The following is a 21555-nucleotide window of genomic DNA, read 5'->3' on the forward strand; positions in this document are numbered from 1 at the left end:
CTCTTGAGTGATTGCTTACCTGTGTGCCTGATTTGTGCTAGTTTCTGTGCTAAGCTGTTTGGGGCTGCAAAATTCATCCCTTCTATTTTGTTAGCTCATACATAGTATCACCTGAGTTTTGGGTTACCAGTTAATTACAGTGTATTTGGCAGTGACATTGAAGGTTTCAGTCTGATGCAAAGCAAAGACCCTGTTAGAAGAGTCAGCTTCTTTAGATTCCATTATAGAATCCATCAAATAAGTATTATTGAATCGTTTATCAATGTAACAGGAATCATATTAGATGTAAGTTTTAGAGGCCTCCTCTGTGTTTTTATAATAGCCTAGAACTCAATACATAGTTATGCAATTGCCAGTTTGCATGGTAATTCCTTCTGAGTCTGGATTTTCTAGACCAGGAAAAATCCCTTTAAATTCCCAATGCCGAGCAGCACCTGTGGCTCAGTGAGTAGGGCGCTGGCCCCATATACCGAGGGTGTCGGGTCAAATCTGACCCCAGCCAAACTATAACAACAAAAAAAATAGCCGGGCATTGTGGCGGGCACCTATAGTCCCAGCTACTTGGGAGACTGAGGCAAGAGAATTGCCTAAGCCCAAGAGCTGGAGGTTCCTGTGAGCTGTGTTGCCACAGGACTCTACTGAGTGTGATAAAGTGAGACTCTGTCTCTAAAAAAAATAAAAATAAAAAATGGGCTTGGCACCTGTGGCTCAAGCGGCTAAGGCATGAGCCACATACAGCTGAGCTGGTGGGTTCGAATCCAGCTGGGGCCTGCCAAACAAAATGACAGCTGCAACCAAAAATAGGTGCCTGTTGTGGTGGGCGCCTGTAATCCCAGCTACTTGGGAGATGGAGGCAGGAGAATCGCTTGAGCCCAGGAGTTGGAGGTTGCTGTGAGATGTGATGCCAAGGCACTCTACTCAGGGTGAAAGCTTGAGGCTCTGTATCAAAAAAAAAGAATTCGCAATGCCTAGCACAGTCCCTGGCATATTATAGGTGCTCAATAATGGTCAGTTGAAGAAATACATTAAAGTCATAACTGAAATCTCAAATGCTTTGGTGAGGCTATCTCATGTCTACAATCACTTTTTTTTTTTTTTTTGAGACAAAGTCTCACTCTGTCACCCTAGGTAGAGTGCCCTAGCATCACAGCTCACAGCAATCTCAAACTCCTGGGCTTGAGCAATCCTCTTGCCTCAGCCTCCCAAGTAGCTAGAACTATAGGCACCTGACTTTTTCTGTTTTTAGTAGAGATGTGATCTTGCTCTTGCTTAGGCTGGTCTTGAACTCCTGGACTCAAACAATTCCTCCATCTTGGACCCCAAAGAGCTGGGATTACAGGTATGAACTGTAAGTTCTGGCACACAATCATCAATCTTTTTTTTTTTCTTTGAGACAGAATCTTACTTTGTCACCCTCAGTAAAATGCTGTGGTGTCATAGCTTACAACCTCAAACTCTTGGGCTTAAATGATCCTCTTGCCTCAGCCTCCCAAGTCACTGGGACTACAGGCACCTGCCGCAATGCCTGGCTATTTTTTAGAGATGGGGTCTTCCTCTTGCTCAGGCTGGTCTCGAACTCCTGAGCTCAACTGCCTCGGCCTCCCAGAGTGCTGGGATTACAGGCATGAGCCACTGCACCCAGCTCAACAATCTTTTTTTTTTTTTTTGAGACAGTCTTATTTTGTCACCCTCGGTAGAGTGCTGTGGCGTCACAGCTCACAGCAACCTCCAGCTCTTGGGCTTAGGCGATTCTCTTGCCTCAGCCTCCTGAGTAGCTGGGACTACAGGCAACGCCCGGCTATTTTTTTGTTGCAGATTGGCCGGGGCCGGGTTCAAACCCACCACCCTCGGCATATGGGGCCGGCACCCTACCCACTGAGCCACAGGCGCTGCCCTCAACAATCATTTTTTAAAATCTTCTTCAAGGTTTATTACCAACAAGGACCAAGTCAGATCCAGCTTCCTACTGAGGGTGAAGAACTTGGTTTTGTTTTTTTTTATATATATACTAGTGCCTAACAAGTTGCCTGGCACAAACATGCCTAAAATAAAGGTTTGCAGACACGAATGAAAAAATACAGATTCTCTCCACAAATAAAGGCATTCATAGTCATTAAAAGAAACTACATTCTTGATCATAAATCCTCTCTACTTGCCACCAGCCAGCTATCTAAAAATGGGTGACCTGGGTTATAAGAAGAGGCAACTCAGCACCAGTGTGCTGCTGCCATTAGATTCAAAGACTAAAACGACAGGGTTCTTCATGATAGGTCACTGCACTGTCTTTTGCAAAGAGCAAATTACTTGCTCAACTGATGCGCCAATCCAGGAACAGTCTTAAACATGATTATCTGCAGGGAGGAGGAGGAGCCTGTGATGTCACTGAGAGAGGGATTCTTCCATACTCACACAGGAAGAATCCCCCTAATGCACTTTCCACATCTGCCTCCAGCTCATGCTTCTCTTTTCTGTAGTCTTGTTCCTCATTTCAGTCCATCCTGTCCTTTGCCCTCCTCAGTCCAAGTTACTGGCTCTTCTGACATGGTTTCCCACTGAAATTTAAAAATCTAGTTCTTCAGTCTCAATAGATAGCATTTTGAGTGTCCAGTACCCACACGTGCTAGTGGCTAGTATATTAAACAGAGCAACTCTAGAATATTGCCATCATTGCAGAGTCTAGCACTTTAGTAAGTATTCCTGTAATGTTCTACCCAGTTAAGTAGCATCCTTTTTAAATACATATAAACAGATAAATGAATTTAATTTAATATAGTGGAGTCTTGACATTAATGAGAGATGGCCCAGAAATTTTTAGAATCCCTACTTTTGTGAATATTTTTATAAGTCCATGTTTGTAAAAACTATATTAGAAAAGGTTAATCACCCCTTCTCGTAAGATATTATGGGAGTATTAAATAAAATTTATGTTGATTTATAAGCACAGTTGGTTATAATCCAAGTAAAATTAATTCCATGAGTTTACACCAACATATTTTTTTGGGTTTTTTTTGAGACAGAGTCTCACTTTGTCACCCTTGGTAGAATGCCATGGCATCACAACTCACAGCAACCTCCAGCTCTTGGGCTTAAGGTGATTCTCTTGCCTCAGCCTCCTGAGTAGCTGGGACTATAGGTGCCTGCCACAACATCCGGCTATTTTTTTGTTGCAGTTTGGCCAAACCGGGTTTGAACCCACCACCCTCTGTATATGTGGCCAGCTCCCTACTCACTGAGCCACAGGTGCCACCACTACACCAACATATTTTATTTGAATGCATTGTACTTTAGAATTTGGACTAATGGTTTATGTTCAGCATTCTAATAAATATGTTACATGCAAATGCATGTTTTAGCACCAAGTTTCTTTCTTTCTTTCTTTTTTTTTTTTAGAGACACAGTCTCAATTTATGGCACTCTTGTAGAGTGCCCTGGTATCACAGCTCACAGCAACCTCCAACTCCTGGGCTTAGGGGATTGTCTTGCCTCAGGTGCCCGCCACAACACCTGAGCCACAGGTGTTGCCCAGCACCAAGTTTCTTGGATCTTCTCCTCAAAGTTTATATAAGGAAAGCACTCACCCTTTTTCCTCCAGAAAGGCTCATTGTAGTAAACCATACACTTGATAACAGAACCCAGAGGCACACGAGTGATCAGCTGATTCCTCATCATTGGCAGAGGGGGATTGAAGTGAATCTTCATTCCCAGAGTAGGAGGAATAGCGCAAATCACATATTTAGCCTGAAAGAAAAGCAACATGGTTAATACATTGTTGGCCTGCTTTTTCTGTTTTTCCCTAATTATTCTGATTCTACCCTTGTCTCCTTTTAATCTCTCCTTAATAAAGAAGCAGGAAGGATTTTGTTATAACCTAAAGTAGCTCTTAATTTTCTCTAGTTCAAAACCTCCAAAGACTTCCCATAACTCCTGGAGTCAAAGTCAAGTTCCTTTCAGTCACTTCCAAGGCCATCCATAAAATGAACCCAGTACATTTCTGACCTACCTATTACTCTCCTCCTCACTCCTATTCTGTCATTCTGACCACCTTGCTGTTCTTTGATGCTGTCAGGCTTGCTCCCACTCTGGGAACTTGGCACTAGATGTCCGCATGGCCCAATCTCTCATCTGCTTTAGTTCCATGTTCAAATACCATCTCCTTAGTGAGGCCTTCCCTGCCATCCTTATCTAAACTTCAATGACCAATTCCCCCACCCCACCTTCTGGTACACCCTCCCTGCTCCCTTCCCTACTTGACTTTGGCCACACTACTTATCACTATCTGACATACTTTTTATTTTAACTATATATTTCATTATGGCCTTTCTCCTTCACTAGAAGGAGAACAGAGAATTGTATCTGTTTTATTCACTGCTATGTTCTCAATTCCTAGAATAATGACAGACACATAGAAGGTGCTTGACATTTATTAAATATTTCTTGTTTTCTAATTACATGAGATCCCAATACAGAGGGTTCATAATATTATATAGAGATAATACCTCTTCTATAAATCCCCCCCTCCCCCAAACATTGTTTCTCTTTTCTTTTCTTTTCAAATATAGGTACTTTTTCACTTTTGGCAAAGGGACTGTCTATGAAGTCTGTGCTACTCTTGACTTTATTTAAGCTTTGGTTATCTATGGGACTCTGGCCTCTTCCCCACAGTTTAAGGGTGTTGCTTACTCTGAGCAGAAAAAATTCAAAGTAAGTTGCTTTTTTATTCTCTCACTCAACAACAAATCAACACAAGGTTTCTGTGACCAGATGTATGGGGGGCTTTTCTCCCCCACACCAACCAAACAACCAGGATTGCAGTGCTTCCAGCTAGGTGGTCTCGAATTCAATTCAGACACTATCTATCTGGAGATTGTATCACAACCTACAGGTTGAGAGCACAGTCCCACAACTGTCTCCACTTTAGACACCAGTCATAAGTCTGGGCTTCCAGAACTTCTGATAACTGGTTTTAAGCTGGGGTTTCTACAACCACCACTTCAGATTCCCTCTTTAGGTTACATTAATTTGCTAGAGCAGTTCACAGAACACAGGGAAACACATTTACCAATTTATTATAAAGGAGATAACAAAGAATACAGAAGAAGCCAGGCAGAGTGGGGTTTGGGGGGAAGGGGGGTGGAGATTCCAAGCCTTCCCTGGGAGAACACTCTCCAAAAACCTCCACATTCCTCCCCACATCCTGAAGGGATGCCAGCCATCAGTCATCATTAGCATACAAAGGACAGCACTTTGGAGATTTTAAGGGTAGAAGCTCTGTAAGTTGACCACCCAAGGGACTGTAACTAACCGGTCAACATACAGAGGTGGTCAACATAAGGAACTAGGCCTACTGTACTGATAAGTACATGTAGCACAAGTCCATTCTATGAAACTTAGGTCAACTTAAGGAGGCGGTCAACTATGGAGGCTATATTTCACAATATCACAGTTACCTCATACGTCTCATGGTTTAGGGTCTTCACAAGGACATTTTCTCCTGTCTGGTCAATGTAGGTCACAGGCCTCTCCAGCTTCACTCTGTCCCCAAGAAGGTCCATTATCCGCTCGCTCACTTGACCAGATCCACCCACAAATTTCCTCTCCTGGAAAGCAAAAACAGACACAAGATGTAGGTGGGAAATACAGGAGTGGGCAAACATTGTTAAAGTTCTAGTTTTCCTCACATATCTTTACTCTGAAATGTAAAACATTTCATTTTATTGCTTTGAATAGTATTCTCTAACTTGGTCTTCTTCTCCTTCTTCTTGGACCTATTTGAAATAGTCTTTTTTTTTTTTTATTGAGACAGAGTCTCACTTTGTCGCCCTTGGTAGAGTGCTGTTGTGTCACAGCTCACAGCAACCTCCAACTCCTGGGTTTAGGCGATTCTCTTGCCTCAGCCTCCCAAGTAGCTGGGACTACAGGCGCCCACAACAATGCTCAGCTATTTTTTTGTTGCAGTTTGGCTTGGGCCGGGTTTGAACCCACCACCCTCGGTATATGGGGCCAGTGCCCTACCAACTGAGCCAAAGGCGCCGCCCTTCAGTCTTTTAAAAAATTAACTGAACTGCAAATTGTGCAGGAAGCAGTTAGCTCAGCTGCGTGAAAATAACAGTTCACCATTATTTTCTAAATAGGAATTGCAGGCTTTGGACAAAATTGCAAGTTTTCAGAGTCACCTTCCAGGCTTTTCTCTTGTAAATTCCCAGGTTCCAACCTCAGCTGGGCATCTTTAGAATGACCCCCAAGTCTCACCTCTCTGGTCACCTTCCCTGCTCTAGGTTGCTTCTGCATTCTGCTGCTGTGCAGATGGTCCAGGTGACCTGCTTGCTAAAGCTTTGCCTCCGCTTCTTGTCTGAGCTGGAAGAAGCCTGGTTTTTCCTGAGCCTATAGTCGCAGGCTCAGACACCACACCCCTTACCCCAGGCTAACCTACTCCTCGTCTCAGGTTGTGGTCTCCAGGGGTATGGTGTTTCATGTTTCCATGGCCACCAAGGTCATTCCAACTTGATTGCCCCCTCCCACCCCGCCCCCAGCTCTGCTAAAGCATCCAGACATTCTACCAGGGCCTGTGCACACACCTTAGTGGACTGTCTCCTCGATTTTCAGTTCAGTTAATTTTTTAAAAGACTATTTCAAATAGGTCAGGGAAGGCCATGAAAGAGAGGAGACAAAGAAAAGGAGGAGGTTGAAAGGTTCTGGACCCAAGGATAAAATCATTCTGAGATGAAAGGAAAATGGAGATCCAATTCATGCAGTTAAAGTGACCTTTATTCCACCTAGAGTGCAGGTGGGGTAAAATTCCTGACCAGGGAGAAATCCACACGTTGGATATAGCGGACAGGGATTTAAAGGGTTAGGGCAGTCAGGATTGGTGGCATTCCTATTTCCTGGGAGGGACATGAGTCTGACCTTCTCTAGGTGGGCCATGAACCTGACCCTGTCTAGGCGGGGCAAGTTTATTTGGGCAGGTACACCTGATCTCTCAGAGGTGAAGTAGAGGGAAAGGAAGAGGGAAGGAGAGGAAGGATGAATAAAGAAACCTGACAACCAAGAAGATTATCTAAGAACTCTTAGTCCACTTCCTAGTGTGACTGGCACAGTGCCTTCTGCAATGCCTGGGCTCAGGAAATGGTGTTGAATTCATTGATCAATTAATTAATACCACATGCCATGTGTATTTTTAATTGAAAATGCTTTTCTGAATTTCCTTTTTGAGCTTTCCAAGAAGTGCTCAAACTATGTTCATCAGGTGGTCTCTTGCAAACTTACCTAATAATCACTGGACATAATCCAAATAGAAAATGGCGGGCATGGTGGCTCACGCCTGTAATCCCAGCACTCTGGGAGGCCAAGCCAAATGGATTGCTTGAGCTCAGGAATTCAAGACCAGCCTCAGCAAGAGTGAGACCATCTCCAAAAAACTAGCCAGGCGTTGTGGTAGTCCCAGCTACTTGGGAGGCTAAGACAAAAGGAGCACTTGAGCCCAGGATTTAGTTTGAGGTTGCTGTGAGCTGTGAGGGTAGAGCACTCCACTGAGGGCGAAAGTGAGATTCTGTCTCAAAAAAGAAAGAAAAGAAAATGGACTAGTTTTAAAGTTACATTGGCCACTAGATTCTCACACTGAGCACCTGAGAATGGAGCCTTACAAAACCACTGTGAGCTGCAATGAGGAAGCTCTAAAAGCCACAAGCCTGCCTCCTGCTTCAGTAGTTCTTGATTGAAGGAAATGCCAACCTTGCAACTTTGCTGAGACTGTGGGGAAAGGATGGGTACCTGCCCTCCATTGGATGTTGAGATGATTCTGGTCGTGCCTCCACACTGCTTCACGTACCATAGGAACCAGAGAGCAGAGACCTCATGGGTCTCTGCAGTGACACACAGATTCACAAAAAGAGTGGCAAACTGCTTCACAGATCTACGCAGAAAGAAATGAGCAAAAATGCAAGAGAGAATCTTCTTAATTCTCTAGAAATTATTCCAATAATACATTTTTCTTGGCAAAGTTTATTGCAAATTGGCAAGTAACAGACAATTGTCACTAGAATCTGATATTATAAAACATGGCATTAGAGATTTTGGAAATATCAGATTTATCTCCTCCTTAAACAAAACTTACCTTACTCAGCATCAGCTTCTCTTCCATATTCAGTGCTGCCATGATTTCTCCCCACACACCTGTTGCTCTTCCAGTGCTCCCCATCTCAGTAAAAGCTACCGCTATTCACTTAACAGCTAAAGCCAACGCTCTAGAAAATGAACTTAATTTCTCTCTTTCCATCACCCTCTCCCATCCAGTCAATAAAGAAGTCCTATTGTCTCTCACCACTTTAATTCCACCTTCATATCACCAATTAGCATCACCTCTTGTCAGGAGTACTGCAATTATATAGTGGCCTCTCTGCCTCCACTTGTCCTCACCTGATATCTATGCAACACACTCAAAGCCAAATGCATTTTACCTCCCTCACCACCATGGAGCTCGCTCTTTTTTTTTTTCCTTTGAGACGGAGTCTCACTATGTTGCCCTCGGTAGCGTGCCATGGTGTCATAGCGCACAGCAACCTCAAACTCTTGGGCTTAAGCGATTCTCTTGCCTCAACCTCCTGAATAGCTGGGACTACAGGGGCCCGCCACAACACCTGGCTATTTTTTTTGTTGTTGTCATAGTTGTTTAGCAGGCCCGGAAGGGGTTCAAACCCGCCATCCCGGGTGCATGTGGCCAGCGCCCCAACCACTAAGGTATGGGGCCCGAGCCAGAGCTCTTTCTAAAGTATAAATTGAGCCATGCCATTTTCTTACTTTTTTTTTTTTTTCTTGAGACAGAGTCCCAAGATGTCACACTGGGAAGAGTGCCATGGCGTCGTAGCTCACAGCAACCTCCAACTCTTGGGATCAAGTAATCCTCTTGCCTCAGATTTTCTATTTTAGAACAGACTGGGGTCTCACTTTTATTCAGGTTGGTTTCCAACTGGTGAGCTCAAGGTATCCACCTGCCTCGGCCTCCCAAAGTGCTAGGATTACAGGCATGAGCCTCCCAGTGCGGCCGCCATTTTCTTACTTAAAACCCTCTAGTAGCATCCTATCAAAACAAGAATAAGATTCAGATCTTTCACTGTGGCTTCCAAATCCCTATGAGATCTAGCCCATGCCTACCTTTCCTGTCTCATCTTGTGAGTTTTTCTATTTCCGCTAATGTTTCCTTGGAAAGATACACTCTATTTCAGCTATGAAAATGAGCACTGGCTTCTTCCATATTCTCAGCACTTTGGCATTCTCTGTCATTTTGCTATGGTATAGTATCTTTAGCACTCTTTTCACTGTCTGAAATTATCTTGATTCTTGGTTTATTTATTTTTTATTGCTGTGTTTCCACTGGAATATCAACTTATGAGAACAGGAACCTCATCTTTTTGGGTTACCATAGTATCCCCTTTAACAAAATAGTGCCTGGCACATAGTAAGCACTCAATAATTACTTGCTAAATGATTGGCTGAATGAATGGTGTGAAATACCAATTAAACTTTTTTTTTTTTGAGACAGAGACTCAATATGTTACCCTTGGTAGAGTGCTGTGTGTCACAGCTCACAGCAAGCTCAAACTCTTGGACTTAAGGGATTCTCTTGCCTCAGCCTCCTGAATAGCTAGGACTACAGGAGCCTGCCACAACACCCAGATAGTTTTTGTTGCAGTTGTCATTGTTTAGCTGGCCTGGGCCAGGTCCAAACCCACCAGCCTCAGTGTATGTGGCTGGCACCGTAACCACTGTGCTATGGGCACTGAGCCTAAACATTATTTTCTAAACATCCATAGTGTGTAAGGATATGCTCAGTGTTGTACCAAACACAAAATCAGTCGCAGTTATCCATTCAGTTATTTTACTGCCTGATGGAAGACAACTTCAAAGAATGGATGAGGGAAAAAGTGATTAATAGAGCGTGAATGGGTAAACTTTTGCTTAGGGTTGGCAGGTAAACAGCAAACAGTTATATCCTATCAGGAAGCACACCAGAAAGTGAACAATCTCTTGCAATTCTAAGGACTCAATTATATCAAGAACATATCCCAAAATTCACCAGTAGTAATGCAGACTCTGGGATATCTTTAATTAAGGACAAATATCCCTTTGTAACTTTGACAGAAAGTTTGCATACTGTTAATCTGGTTACTTCCAAGGCAGAATTTTCCACCTTGTAGTATGATAACGGGTGGAATAAAAGATACTGTCCTTCATTTATTGAAATCTTTCCACACTCCGTGGTCTTTAAACTTATACTGAATTGTCATAACAACCCTATGAAATAGCCATTATTTTTTCCCAGTTCACAGAGTTTAGTAACACTCAGTAGTATAACTTCAAGAAACCTGATCATACCTGGCTCAAAATTTATGCTTTAAATACCTCAAAATGTTTTATAATTCATTAGGTGACAACCTTTGAAGTACAAATATTCACCAAAGGGCATATCGCTACTCTAGTATGTCTTGACTCTGGAAGTCTGTAGAATCATGCCTAATACACTTACCGGTTACTGACATTGTTAGAAGCCATAACAACCTGACAGCACTTCTGTGACAGTCCCCATCATTACAACCTGCAAAATGGTCTCATATATATATTGAAATAACTTAGAGTTAGTTTTTTAAGATTCCTCCTAATGGAAGAGATGAAAAGTGCTGACTCATGCCTTCCTTTCAGAGGCAATTGCGGTACCTATCTAAAGGAAATTTTTAGATGTCAGTTTAAAATACTACTTGAAAGTGAGAAACATCTTTTGCTGTTTTCTGATATCCTATTTCTTCTGTTCTTTATTTTTATTTATTTTTTATTAAATCATAGCATACATTAATGCAATCATGTGGTATAATGTGCTGGTTTTATATACAATTTGAAATTTTTTCACCAAACTGGTTAACATAGCCTTCATGGCATTTTCTTAGTTACTGTGTTAAGACATTTATATTCTACATTTAGTAAGTTTCACATGTACCCTTCTAAGATGCACCGTCTATTCTTTATTTTATACGTGAATTCAGGAGGTAAAGTAAAGTAAGTAATAAATAATTAAAACATAACTTTGGCCCAGCTAGATGGCCAATATTAAATATAAAAATTTTGTTGTTGCAATTCTAGTTGTTATGGTTGCCAATTTGGTAGGAAAGAAATAATCCTGGTTTGAAATGAAGGGAGATCTAAAAGTAATTCTTTCTGAAGAGCCCATCCTTTCCTAATCCTTTATTTGATTTACTCTAAGAGCTTCAGTAAGAAAAGAAATAAGAACAATATTTGAGGGATGGAAGGTCAAGGAAGTTAGTGTAATATTTCCATACTTGTTTTGGCCCCATTGACTTTTTAAAAGATAAATGTTATAACACTTTTCTACATAAATATATATATACATTATATAAAATTTGGAAAATTCATAAGATAAAAAGGTGAGAGAATGACTATCTTCTGTATTTCTGCCCCCTCAAAGGATAATCACTAATCTCATTTTGATATATTTTTTTTCAGGTATAGGGTTTTTTATAAAAAAAATGTATTTACATAGCTGTGGTCACACTGGAAATAGAATTTGGGTTTCTGAGAAGCACCTTATAAACAACAGTAACTGAAAGAATGGTCAACATTGGTCTTTGAATGTATAACTGTGCTTTAGTTTGAATAATACTAGGTTGGATATTCTGGGGATTACTTTCTTTAAAACCAGGAAATGATACCATGTGTATCTTGATTAGGAAAAGTTAGAAAATTATCCTGTGTTTGTATTCTCCTAATATCTCAGAATGCTTTATTTTGTCAGACAACAACCTGGATTATTCACTAACTGGAGGACTAGGCCAGGGGCCATGATAGAAATTGTCAGGTCTCCGTTCGGCGCCCGAAGCTCAGTGGTTACGGCACTGGCCACATGCACCGAGGCTGGCAGTTTGAATCCGGCCCAGGGCCAGCTAAACAACAATGACAACTGCAACAACAAAAAAATAGCTGTGTGTTGTGGCGGGCACCTGTTGTCCCAGTTATTTGGGAGGCTGAGGCAAGAGAATTGCTTAAGCCCAAGAGTTGGAGGTTACTGTGAGCTGTGAGGGCGATGTAGTGAGATCTGTCTCAAAAAATAAATAAAATAGTCAGGTCTCTATGATCCCAAGGACATACAATTGCTCCTCTCTTTAAGAAATTTAAGAGCTTTCTGAAGAGAAAAGATCTAAGTGAATTTATTAGAAGATTTTCAGGGCGGCGCCTGTGGCTCAGTGAGTAGGGCACCGGCCCCATATGCCGAGGGTGGCGGGTTCAAACCCAGCCCCGGCCAAACTACAACAAAAAAAAAATAGCCGGGCATTATGGCGGGCGCCTGTAGTCCCAGCTACTCGGGAGGCTGAGGCAAGAGAATCGCGTAAGCCCAAGAGTTAGAGGTTGCTGTGAGCCGTGTGACGCCACGGCACTCTACCAAGGGCGGTACAGTGAGACTCTGTCTCTACAAAAAAAAAAATAAATAAAAATATTTTCATAATAGGAGTTATAAAACAAATCCAGATAATTTATGCTCATTATATTTTCAAGTCTAAAGTATAGAATTTAAAAATAAATACTTTAACTTTATTACAACCAAAATAAGTTATATTGCAAATTATATTCTCATAAATATATGAGAATAATGTGTTAAATAAATTAAAGAGGATATAATTAATTATAGGCATTGATTTTATGACATAAAATGATTTTACTATTTTATAATTGGTTGCTATCAATAGCTGAAGACATAGGAGAAGCACAAAGGTGCTTATTATAGAGTATTTTTTTTTTTTTTGAGACAGAGCCTCAAGCTGTTGCCCTGGGTAGAGTGCAGTGGCATCACAGCTCACCCCAATCTTAAATTCTTGGGCTTAAGCCGTTCTCTTGCCCAGCCTCCCAAGTAGCTGGAACTACAGGCACCCGCCACAACACCAGGCTCTTTTTTGGTTGTAGTTGTCATTGTTGTTTGTCAGGCCCAGGCTGGATTCAATCCCGCCAGCTCTGGTGTATGTGGCTGGTGCCCTAGCCACTTGAGCTACAGGTGCCGAGCCTATTATAGAGTATTATATAACAATAATAATGAAAAACCAGAGGTAACCAAAATGTCCAGCAGAATGATAATGGATTAAATACATTATGGTAATCTTTTTCCATGGAATATTTTGCAACTACAAAATGTGACATTTAAAGAAGAATTTCTTTTCTTTTTTTTTTTTTTGTATAGACAGAGTTTCATTTTATCACCCTCGGTAGAGTGCTGTGGCATCACACTGCTCACAGCAGCCTCCAATACCTGGGCTTAGGTGATTCTCATGCCTCAGTCTCCCAAGTAGCTGGGACTACTGGCGCCCACAACGTCCGGCTTAAAGAAGAATATTTTATGATGTAATGTTTTAAAACATTTTTAAAAATAAATGTTTGCATGGTAATATATTTTTTCACTCTTTTTTTTTTTTTTTTTTTTTTTGCAGTTTTTGGCCAGGGCTGGGTTCGAACCCACCACTTCTGGTATATGGGGCTGGCGCCCTACTCCTTGAGCCACAGGCACCACTGTGCATGGTAATATTAAATGTTAAAAATATTTTTATGGATTTCCATTGCTTTTGTAGTGCATATATAAAAACAGTTTTGTTTTTATTTGTTTTATTTATTTATTTTTTATTTCTTTAAATTTCAGATTAATGTGAGGGTAAAATTAGGTTACAATGTTTGCATTTGTTAGGTAGATTTCCGGTTGTAATTGTGTCCTGTCCCTAGGAGGTGTGTCATATACCCTTACATTCTGCCCATTAAGTGGAAGCACCCCAAACTCCCTCTCTTCTCCCCTTTCCCCATCTTGAATTGAACTGAGTTTTTCTCTTGTGTGGACATGTATTAGATTGTCTACTGGCTTCATATTAGTATCAAGTACATTGGATACTTGCTTTTATATTATTGTGATATTTTACTAAGAATATATTTCAAATCCATCCAGGTTAATACAAAAGATGTAATGTCTCCATCCTTAGTTTTGTTTTTAAAATTAGATCATATATCACACTGTATATGCAATATACACCCTGCTTTTCTATGTGTTTAATATTACTATATTTCAAGCTATTAAGTATTCCTCTATGATGTGATTTTAAAAGACTCTAGAGTATTCCATTTTTCAGATGTCCCATACTTATATTAGCTAATCTTCTATTATTACGCATTTAAATTTTCCCTTTAAAAAGGGAAAAAAAAGAGGGGAGACAAGAAGGCTGATTGAAGCCAGCTTTCCACAGAGGCTCCTGTCCAGAAGGAGAGTTAAAGGACAGAAATTTAGCAAGTAACCTGGTGGATTAGAGCTGCACCAAAAGAGAAGGTTGAAGAGCGCACAACCCTGCTGAGGAGAGCTGAGACCCCAAGGATACAAACAAAAGATGCCTCTGGGATAGCCAGAAGAGTCAGAAAATGCTGTAACTAATGGGAGACATCTGGGCTGGAGAGCTATGCCGCAACCGTGATCAGCTCCGGCCTGGAACTCCGTAAGAGCTGCACCATCCAGACCTCGGTAAGAACTGCTCTGTGACTGTGATTGGCACCCGCTTGGACCTCAGTAAGAGCTGCGCCACAACGCCCAACCCGCGGCCCATGCTCGCCTGGCCTTAGCACACCCTGACCAGGAACTGCTAGAGCCATGCAACCCCACGTCCTCCCTCCTGTACCCTCCCTGCCTTCACACCAGACTGCTCATTTGGCCAGGGACTCTGGTAGCTGCGTGCCCTCCGGAGCCCTCACTGCCTCTACGCGGAGCCCTACTCCTGGCCAGAGACTGCTATAACCTTGGGCTCTCTGTGCCAAAGTCACTGGGTGCCAGGCACTCCCAGAACCGTGTGCACCACCCCCCTCCCTGTTGCTGGATCCGGGTGTGTCACACTCCGGAGCTGCTTCCACAACCAGAACTCCCTGGCTGGGGCAGCCCCAGAGGAGCTATACATGGTCACTCCCTACAAAGATCCAGCAAAAATAGAGTGATCCCGCTGGGGTCTAATCTTGGAGATACACCTCCCCAACTCAGGACGGCCAGAGGCAACAGTGAAAAACAATCATGAGGTGAAATCAACAGAAAAACCCTGGTAATATGAATAATCAGAGTAGATCAACTCCCCAAAGGATCAATGGGGCAGACACAGCACAAGATCCCATGCACAAACAAATAGCTGAGATGTCAGAAACCGAATTCAGAATCTGCATAGCAAATAAGATCAAATTAGAATTCCAAGCAGTAACCCAAAAGATAGCTCAAGAATTTAATGAATTCAAAGACCAAATGACCAAAGATTTTGACACATTGAGACAAGAAGTTGCAGCCCTCAAAGATCTGAAAAACACAGTAGAATCCCTCAGTACTAGAATGGAGAAAGCAGAAGAAAGGATTTCTGACATTGAAGACAAAGCTTTCGAATGCTCCCAAACTCTCAGAGAGGAAGAGAAATCGAGGGCAAAAACGGATCATTTGCTCAGAGGGCTATGGGATAATTCGAAGAAAACCAATATTTGTCTTATAGGGATCCCACAAAATGATAAAGTGGATTCACAAGGCACAGAGTCTCTTCTCTGTGAGATTATGAAGGAGAACTTCTAGACATGCCGAGAGATTCTGAAATTCAGATAGCAGACAGTTTCAGAACTCCAGCACAACTTAACTCAAATAAGACATTCCCCAGACACATCATAACCAATTTCACTAAAGTTAATATGAAGGAGAAAATTCTGAAAGCAGCCAGACAAAAGAAAACCATCACTTACAAGAGGAAGAATATTAGAATAACTGCAGATCTCTGCTGAAACCTTTCAAGCTAGAAGAGGATGGTCATCAACTTTTAATCTCCTAAAACAAAATAACTTTCAACCCAGGATCCTGTACCCAGCTAAACTGAGTTTCATTTATGAAGGAGAAATTAAATACTTTAACCACATTCACATGCTGAAGAAATTTACCATAACTTAACCAGCTCTCCACGATATTCTCAGACCTATCCTTCATAAAGACCAGTGTAACCCTCCACCACAAAAGGAAACCCACCCAGAAAATTTAGATCAAATTCCAACTTCCACAGTCGCAAAAGGATTAAAAATGTCCACCAGACTCTCGAAAGGCTTATCAATATTCTCAATTAATGTGAATGGTTTAAATTGTCCTCTAAAGAGGCACAGGTTGGCAGACTGGATACAAAATCTCAAGCCAGATATCTGCTGCATATAAGAATCTCATCATACATTAAAAGATAAATATAGACTCAAGGTGAAGGGATGGTCATCTATACTCCAGGCAAATGGAAAGCAGAAAAAAGCAGGCATTGCAATCCTTTCGCACATGCAATAGGCTTTAAACCAACCAAAATAAGGAAGGATAAGGATGGACACTTCATACTTGTTAAAGTTAATACTCAATATGATGAGATTTCAATTATTAATATTTATGCACCCAACCAGAATGTACCTAAATTTCTAAGAGAAACTCTAACAGACATGAGCAACTTGATTTTCTCCAGTTCCATAGTAGCTGCAGATTTTAAAACCCACTTAGTAGTGCTGGATAGATCCTCCAAAAAGAAGCTAAGCAAAGAAATTTTAAATTTAAACTTAACCATTGAACATCTAGACTTAACAGACATATACAGAAAATTTCTTTTTTTTTTTTTTATTTTTATTTTTGGCCAGGGCTAGGTTTGAACCCACCACCTCTGGCATATGGGACCGGCGCCCTACTCCTTGAGCCACAGGCACCGCCCTACAGAAAATTTCAACCCAACAAAACTAAATAAATATTCTTCTCATCAGCCCACAGAACATACTCCAAAATCGAGCACATCGTAGGCCACAAATTTAACCTCGGCAAATTAAAAAAAATAGAAATGATTCCTTGCATCTTCTCAGACCATCATGGAATAAAAGTTGAACTCAATAACAATAGGAATCTGCATATTCATACAAAAACATGGAAGCTAAATAACCTTACGCTGAAGGACAGATGGGTTACAGATGAGATTAAGAAGGAAATCACCAAATTTTTGGAACAAAACAACAATGAAGACACAAATTATCAGAACCTCTGGGATACTGCAAAGGCAGTCCTAAGAGGGAAATTTATAGCACTGCAAGCCTTCCTCAAGAAAACGGAAAGAGAGGAAGTTAATAACTTAATGGGACATCTCAAGCAACTGGAGAAGTAAGAACATTCCAACCCCAAAGCCAGCAGAAGAAAGGAAATAACCAAAATCAGAGGAGAATTAAATGAAATTGAAAACAAAAGAATTATACAACAGATCAATAAATCCAAAAGTTGGATTTTTAAAAAGGTCAATAAAATAGATAAACCTTTGGTTAATCTAACCAGGAAAAAAAGAGTAAAATCTCTAATTTCAAAAATCAGAAATGGTAATGATGAGGGCAGCGCCTGTGGCTCAGTCGGTAAGGCGCTGGCCCCATATACCGAGGGTGGCAGGTTCAAACAAAGCCCCGGCTGAACTGCAACCAAAAAAAAAAAAAAATAGCCAGGTGTTGTGGCGGGCGCCTGTAGTCCCAGCTACTTGGGAAGCAGAGGCAAGAGAATTGCTTAAGCCCAGGAGTTGGAGGTTGCTGTGAGCTGTGTGATGCCATGGCACTCTACCGAGGGCCATAAAGTGAGACTCTGTCTCTACAAAAAAAAAAAAAAAAAGAAATGGTAATGATGAAATAACAACAGACCCCTAAGAAATTCAAAAAATCCTTAACAAATACTACAAGAAACTCTACTCTCAGAAATATGAAAATCTGAAAGAAATCGACCAATACCTAGAAGTACGCCACCTACCAAGACTTAACCAGAATGAAGTGGAAATGTTGAACAGGCCTATATCAAGTTCTGAAATAGCATCAACTATAGAAAATCTCCCTAAGAAAAAAGGCCCAGGACCAGATGGTTTTACGTCAGAATTCTACCAAACCTTTAAAGAAGAATTAATACCTGTGTTACTAAACCTCTTCCAAAACATAGAAAAAGAAAGAATATTACCAAACACATTCTACGAAGCAAACATCACCTTGATCCCCAAACCAGGGAAAGACCCAATAAGAAAAGAAAATTATAAACCAATATCACTAATGAATATTGATGCTAAAATACTCAATAAGATCCTAATAAACAGAATCCAACAACACATCAAAAAAATTATACACCATGACCAGGTGGGATTTATCCCAGGCTCTCAAGGCTGGTTCAATATACATAAATCTATAAATGTAATTCAGCACATAAACAAACTAAAAAATAAAGACCATATGATTCTCTCAACTGACGCAGAAAAAGCTTTTGATAATATCCAGCATCACTTCATGATCAGAACACTTAAAAAAATTGGTAGAGAAGGAACATTCTTAAACTAATAGAGGCCATCTGCAGCAAACCCACAGCCAATAGCATATTGAACTGAGTTAAATTGAAATCATTTCCACTCAGATCAGGAACCAGGCAAGGTTGCCCATTGTCTCCATTGCTCTTTAACATTGTAATGGAAGTTTTAGCCATTGCAATTAGGGAAGAAAAGGCGATCAAGGGTATCCACATAGGGTCAGAGGAGATCAAACTTTCACTCTTCACAGATGATATGATCATGTATCTGGAAACTACCAGGGATTCTACTGCAAAACTTTTAGAAGTGATCAAGGAATATAACAATGTCTCAGAATACAAAATCAACACCCATAAATATGTAGTCTTTATATATACCAACAATAACCAAGCCGAAAAAACAGTCAAGGACTCTATTCCTTTCGCAGTAGTGCCAAAGAAGATGAAATATTTGGGACTATACCTAACAAAGGACATGAAAGATATCTACAAAGAGAACTATAAAACTTTAAGAAAAGAAATAGCCAAAGATGTTAAAAAATGGAAAAACATACCATACTCATGGCTGGGAAGAATCAGCATTGTTAAAATGTCTATACTACCCAAAGCAATATATAATTTTAATGCAATTCCTATTAAAGCTCCATTGTCATATTTTAAAGATCTTGAAAAAATAATAATACTTTGTTTTACATGGAATCAGAAAAAACCTGGAATAGCCAAAACATTACTCAGCAATAAAAACAAAGCAGAAGGAATCATGCTACCAGACGTGAGACTGTACTATAAATCGATAGTGATCAAAACAGCATGGTACTGGCACAAAAACAGAGAAGTAGATGTCTGGAACAGAATAGAGAACCAAGAGATGAATCCAGCTAATTACTGTTATTTGATCTTTGACAAGCCAATTAAAACATTCAGTGGGGAAAAGATTCCCTATTTAACAAATGGTGCTGGGTGAACTGGCTGGCGATCTGTAAAAGACTGAAACTGGACCCACACCTTTCACCATTAACTAAGATAGACTCTCACTGGATAAAAGATTTAAACTTAAGACATGAAACTATAAAAATACTTGAAGAAAGTGCAGGGAAAACTCTTGAAGGAATTGGCCTGGGTGAATATTTTATGAGGAGGACTCCCCGGGCAATTGAAGCAGTATCAAAAATACATTACTGGGACCTGATCAAACTAAAAAGCTTCTGCACAGCCAAGAACATAGTAAGTAAAGCAAGCAGACAACCCTGAGAATGGGAGAAAATATTTGCAGGTTATACCTCCAATAAAGGTCTAATAACCAGAATCCACAGAGAACTCAAACATATTAGCAAGAAAAGAACAAGTGCTCCCATCTCAGGGTGGGCAAGGGACTTGAAGAGAAACTTCTCTAAAGAAGACAGATGCACGATCTACAAACACATGAAAAAAGTTCATCTTCCTTAATCATCAGAGAAATGCAAATCAAAACCACTTTGAGATATCACCTAACCCCAGTAAGAGTAGCCCACATAACAAAATCCCAAAACCAGAGATGTTGTTGTGGATGTGGAGAAAAGGGCATACTTCTACACTGCTGGTGGGAATGTACACTAATACGTTCCTTCTGGAAGGATGTTTGGAGAATACTTAGAGACCTAAAAATAGACCTTCCATTCGATCCTATAATGCCTTTACTAGGTTTATACCCAGAAGACCAAAAACCACAATATAACAAAGACATCTGTACCAGAATGTTTATTGCAGCCCAATTCATAATTGCTAAGTCATGGAAGAAGCCCAAGTGCCCATCGACCCATGAATGGACTAGCAAATTGTGGTACATGTATACCATGGAATATTATGCAGCCTTAAAGAAAGATGGAGACTTTACCTCTTTCATGTTTACATGGATGGAGCTGGAACATATTCTTCTTAGCAAAGTATCTCAGGAATGGAAGAAAAAGTATCCAATGTACTCAGCCCTACTATGAAGCTAATTTATAGCTTTCACATGAAGGCTATAACCCAACTATAGCACAAGAATATGGGGAAAGAGCCAAGGAAGGGGAAGGGATGGGGGAGGTTGCGGTGGAGGGAGGGTAACGGGTGGGGTCACACCTATGGTGCATCTTATAATGGGTACAGGCGAAACTTACTAAATGCAGAATACAAATGTCTACATACAATATCTAAGAACATGCCATGAAGGCTGCGTTGAACAGTTAAAATAATAATAATAATAAAATAAAAAGGGGAAAAAATTTTTTTTGAGTCAGAGTCTCACTATGTTGCCCCCAGTAGAGTGCTGGGGGATCACAGCTCATGGCAACCTTGAACTCTCGGACTTAAGCGATTCTCTTGCCTCCGCCTTCCAAGTAGCTGCAACTATAGGTGCCTGCCACAATGCCTGTTTTTTTGGTTGTAGTTGTCATTGTTTTTTAGTAGCCCCAGGCTGGGTTTGAACCTGCCAGCCCTGGTATATGTGGCTGTCACCTTAGCCACTGAGCTATGGGTGCTGAGCCTCCCTTTAAAAATTAATGGTTTGGACACTATTCCTTTTATAGTAGTGCCAAAGAAGATGAAATATTTGGGAGTTTACCTAACAAAGGATGTGAAAGATCTCTATAAAGAGAACTATGAAACTCTGAGAAAAGAAATAGTTGAAAATGTTAACAAATGGGCAGCACCTGTGGCTCAAGGAGTAGGGCGCTGGTCCCATATGCCGGAGGTGGCAGGTTCAAACCCAGCCCCGGCCAAAAACCACAAAAAAAAAAAAAAAAAAAAAAGAAAATGTTAACAAATGCAAAAACACACCATGCTCATGGCTGGGAAGAATCAACATTGTTAAAATGTCTATGCTACCCAACGCAATATACAATTTTAATGCAATCCCTATTAAAGCTCCACTGTCATACTTTAAAGATCGGGGAAAAAGGGCAGCACCTGTGGCTCAGTCGGTAAGGCGCTGGACCCATATACCGAGGGTGGAGGGTTCAAACCCGGCCCTGGCTGAACTGCAACCGAAAAATAGCCAGGCGTTGTGGCAGGCGCCTATAGTCCCAGCTACTTGGGAGGTTGAGGCAAGAGAATCGCTTAAGCCCAGGAGTTGGAGGTTGCTGTGAGCTGTGATGCCATGGCACTCTACGGAGGGCCATAAAGTGAGACTCTGTCTCTAAAAAAAAAAAAAAAAGATTGGGAAAAAA

At 41.0% G+C, this 21555-nt stretch overlaps 1 protein-coding gene across 1 annotated transcript in view; it reads right to left on the reverse strand.

Moving 5' to 3' along the window:
• Window positions 1-21555, reverse strand: part of MAOB (monoamine oxidase B) — a 185042-nt gene that overhangs the window by 24610 nt on the left and 138877 nt on the right. The window contains exons 6-8 of the mRNA XM_053579285.1: window positions 7771-7912; window positions 5448-5597; window positions 3579-3738 (exon numbers count right to left, since the gene is read on the reverse strand). Coding sequence (XP_053435260.1) covers window positions 3579-3738; window positions 5448-5597; window positions 7771-7912 — 452 coding nt within the window. The remainder of the gene's footprint in view (window positions 1-3578; window positions 3739-5447; window positions 5598-7770; window positions 7913-21555) is intronic.

Source organism: Nycticebus coucang, chromosome X (assembly GCF_027406575.1).
Source record: "Nycticebus coucang isolate mNycCou1 chromosome X, mNycCou1.pri, whole genome shotgun sequence".
In the NCBI taxonomy this organism is placed as follows: Eukaryota; Metazoa; Chordata; class Mammalia; order Primates; family Lorisidae; genus Nycticebus; species Nycticebus coucang.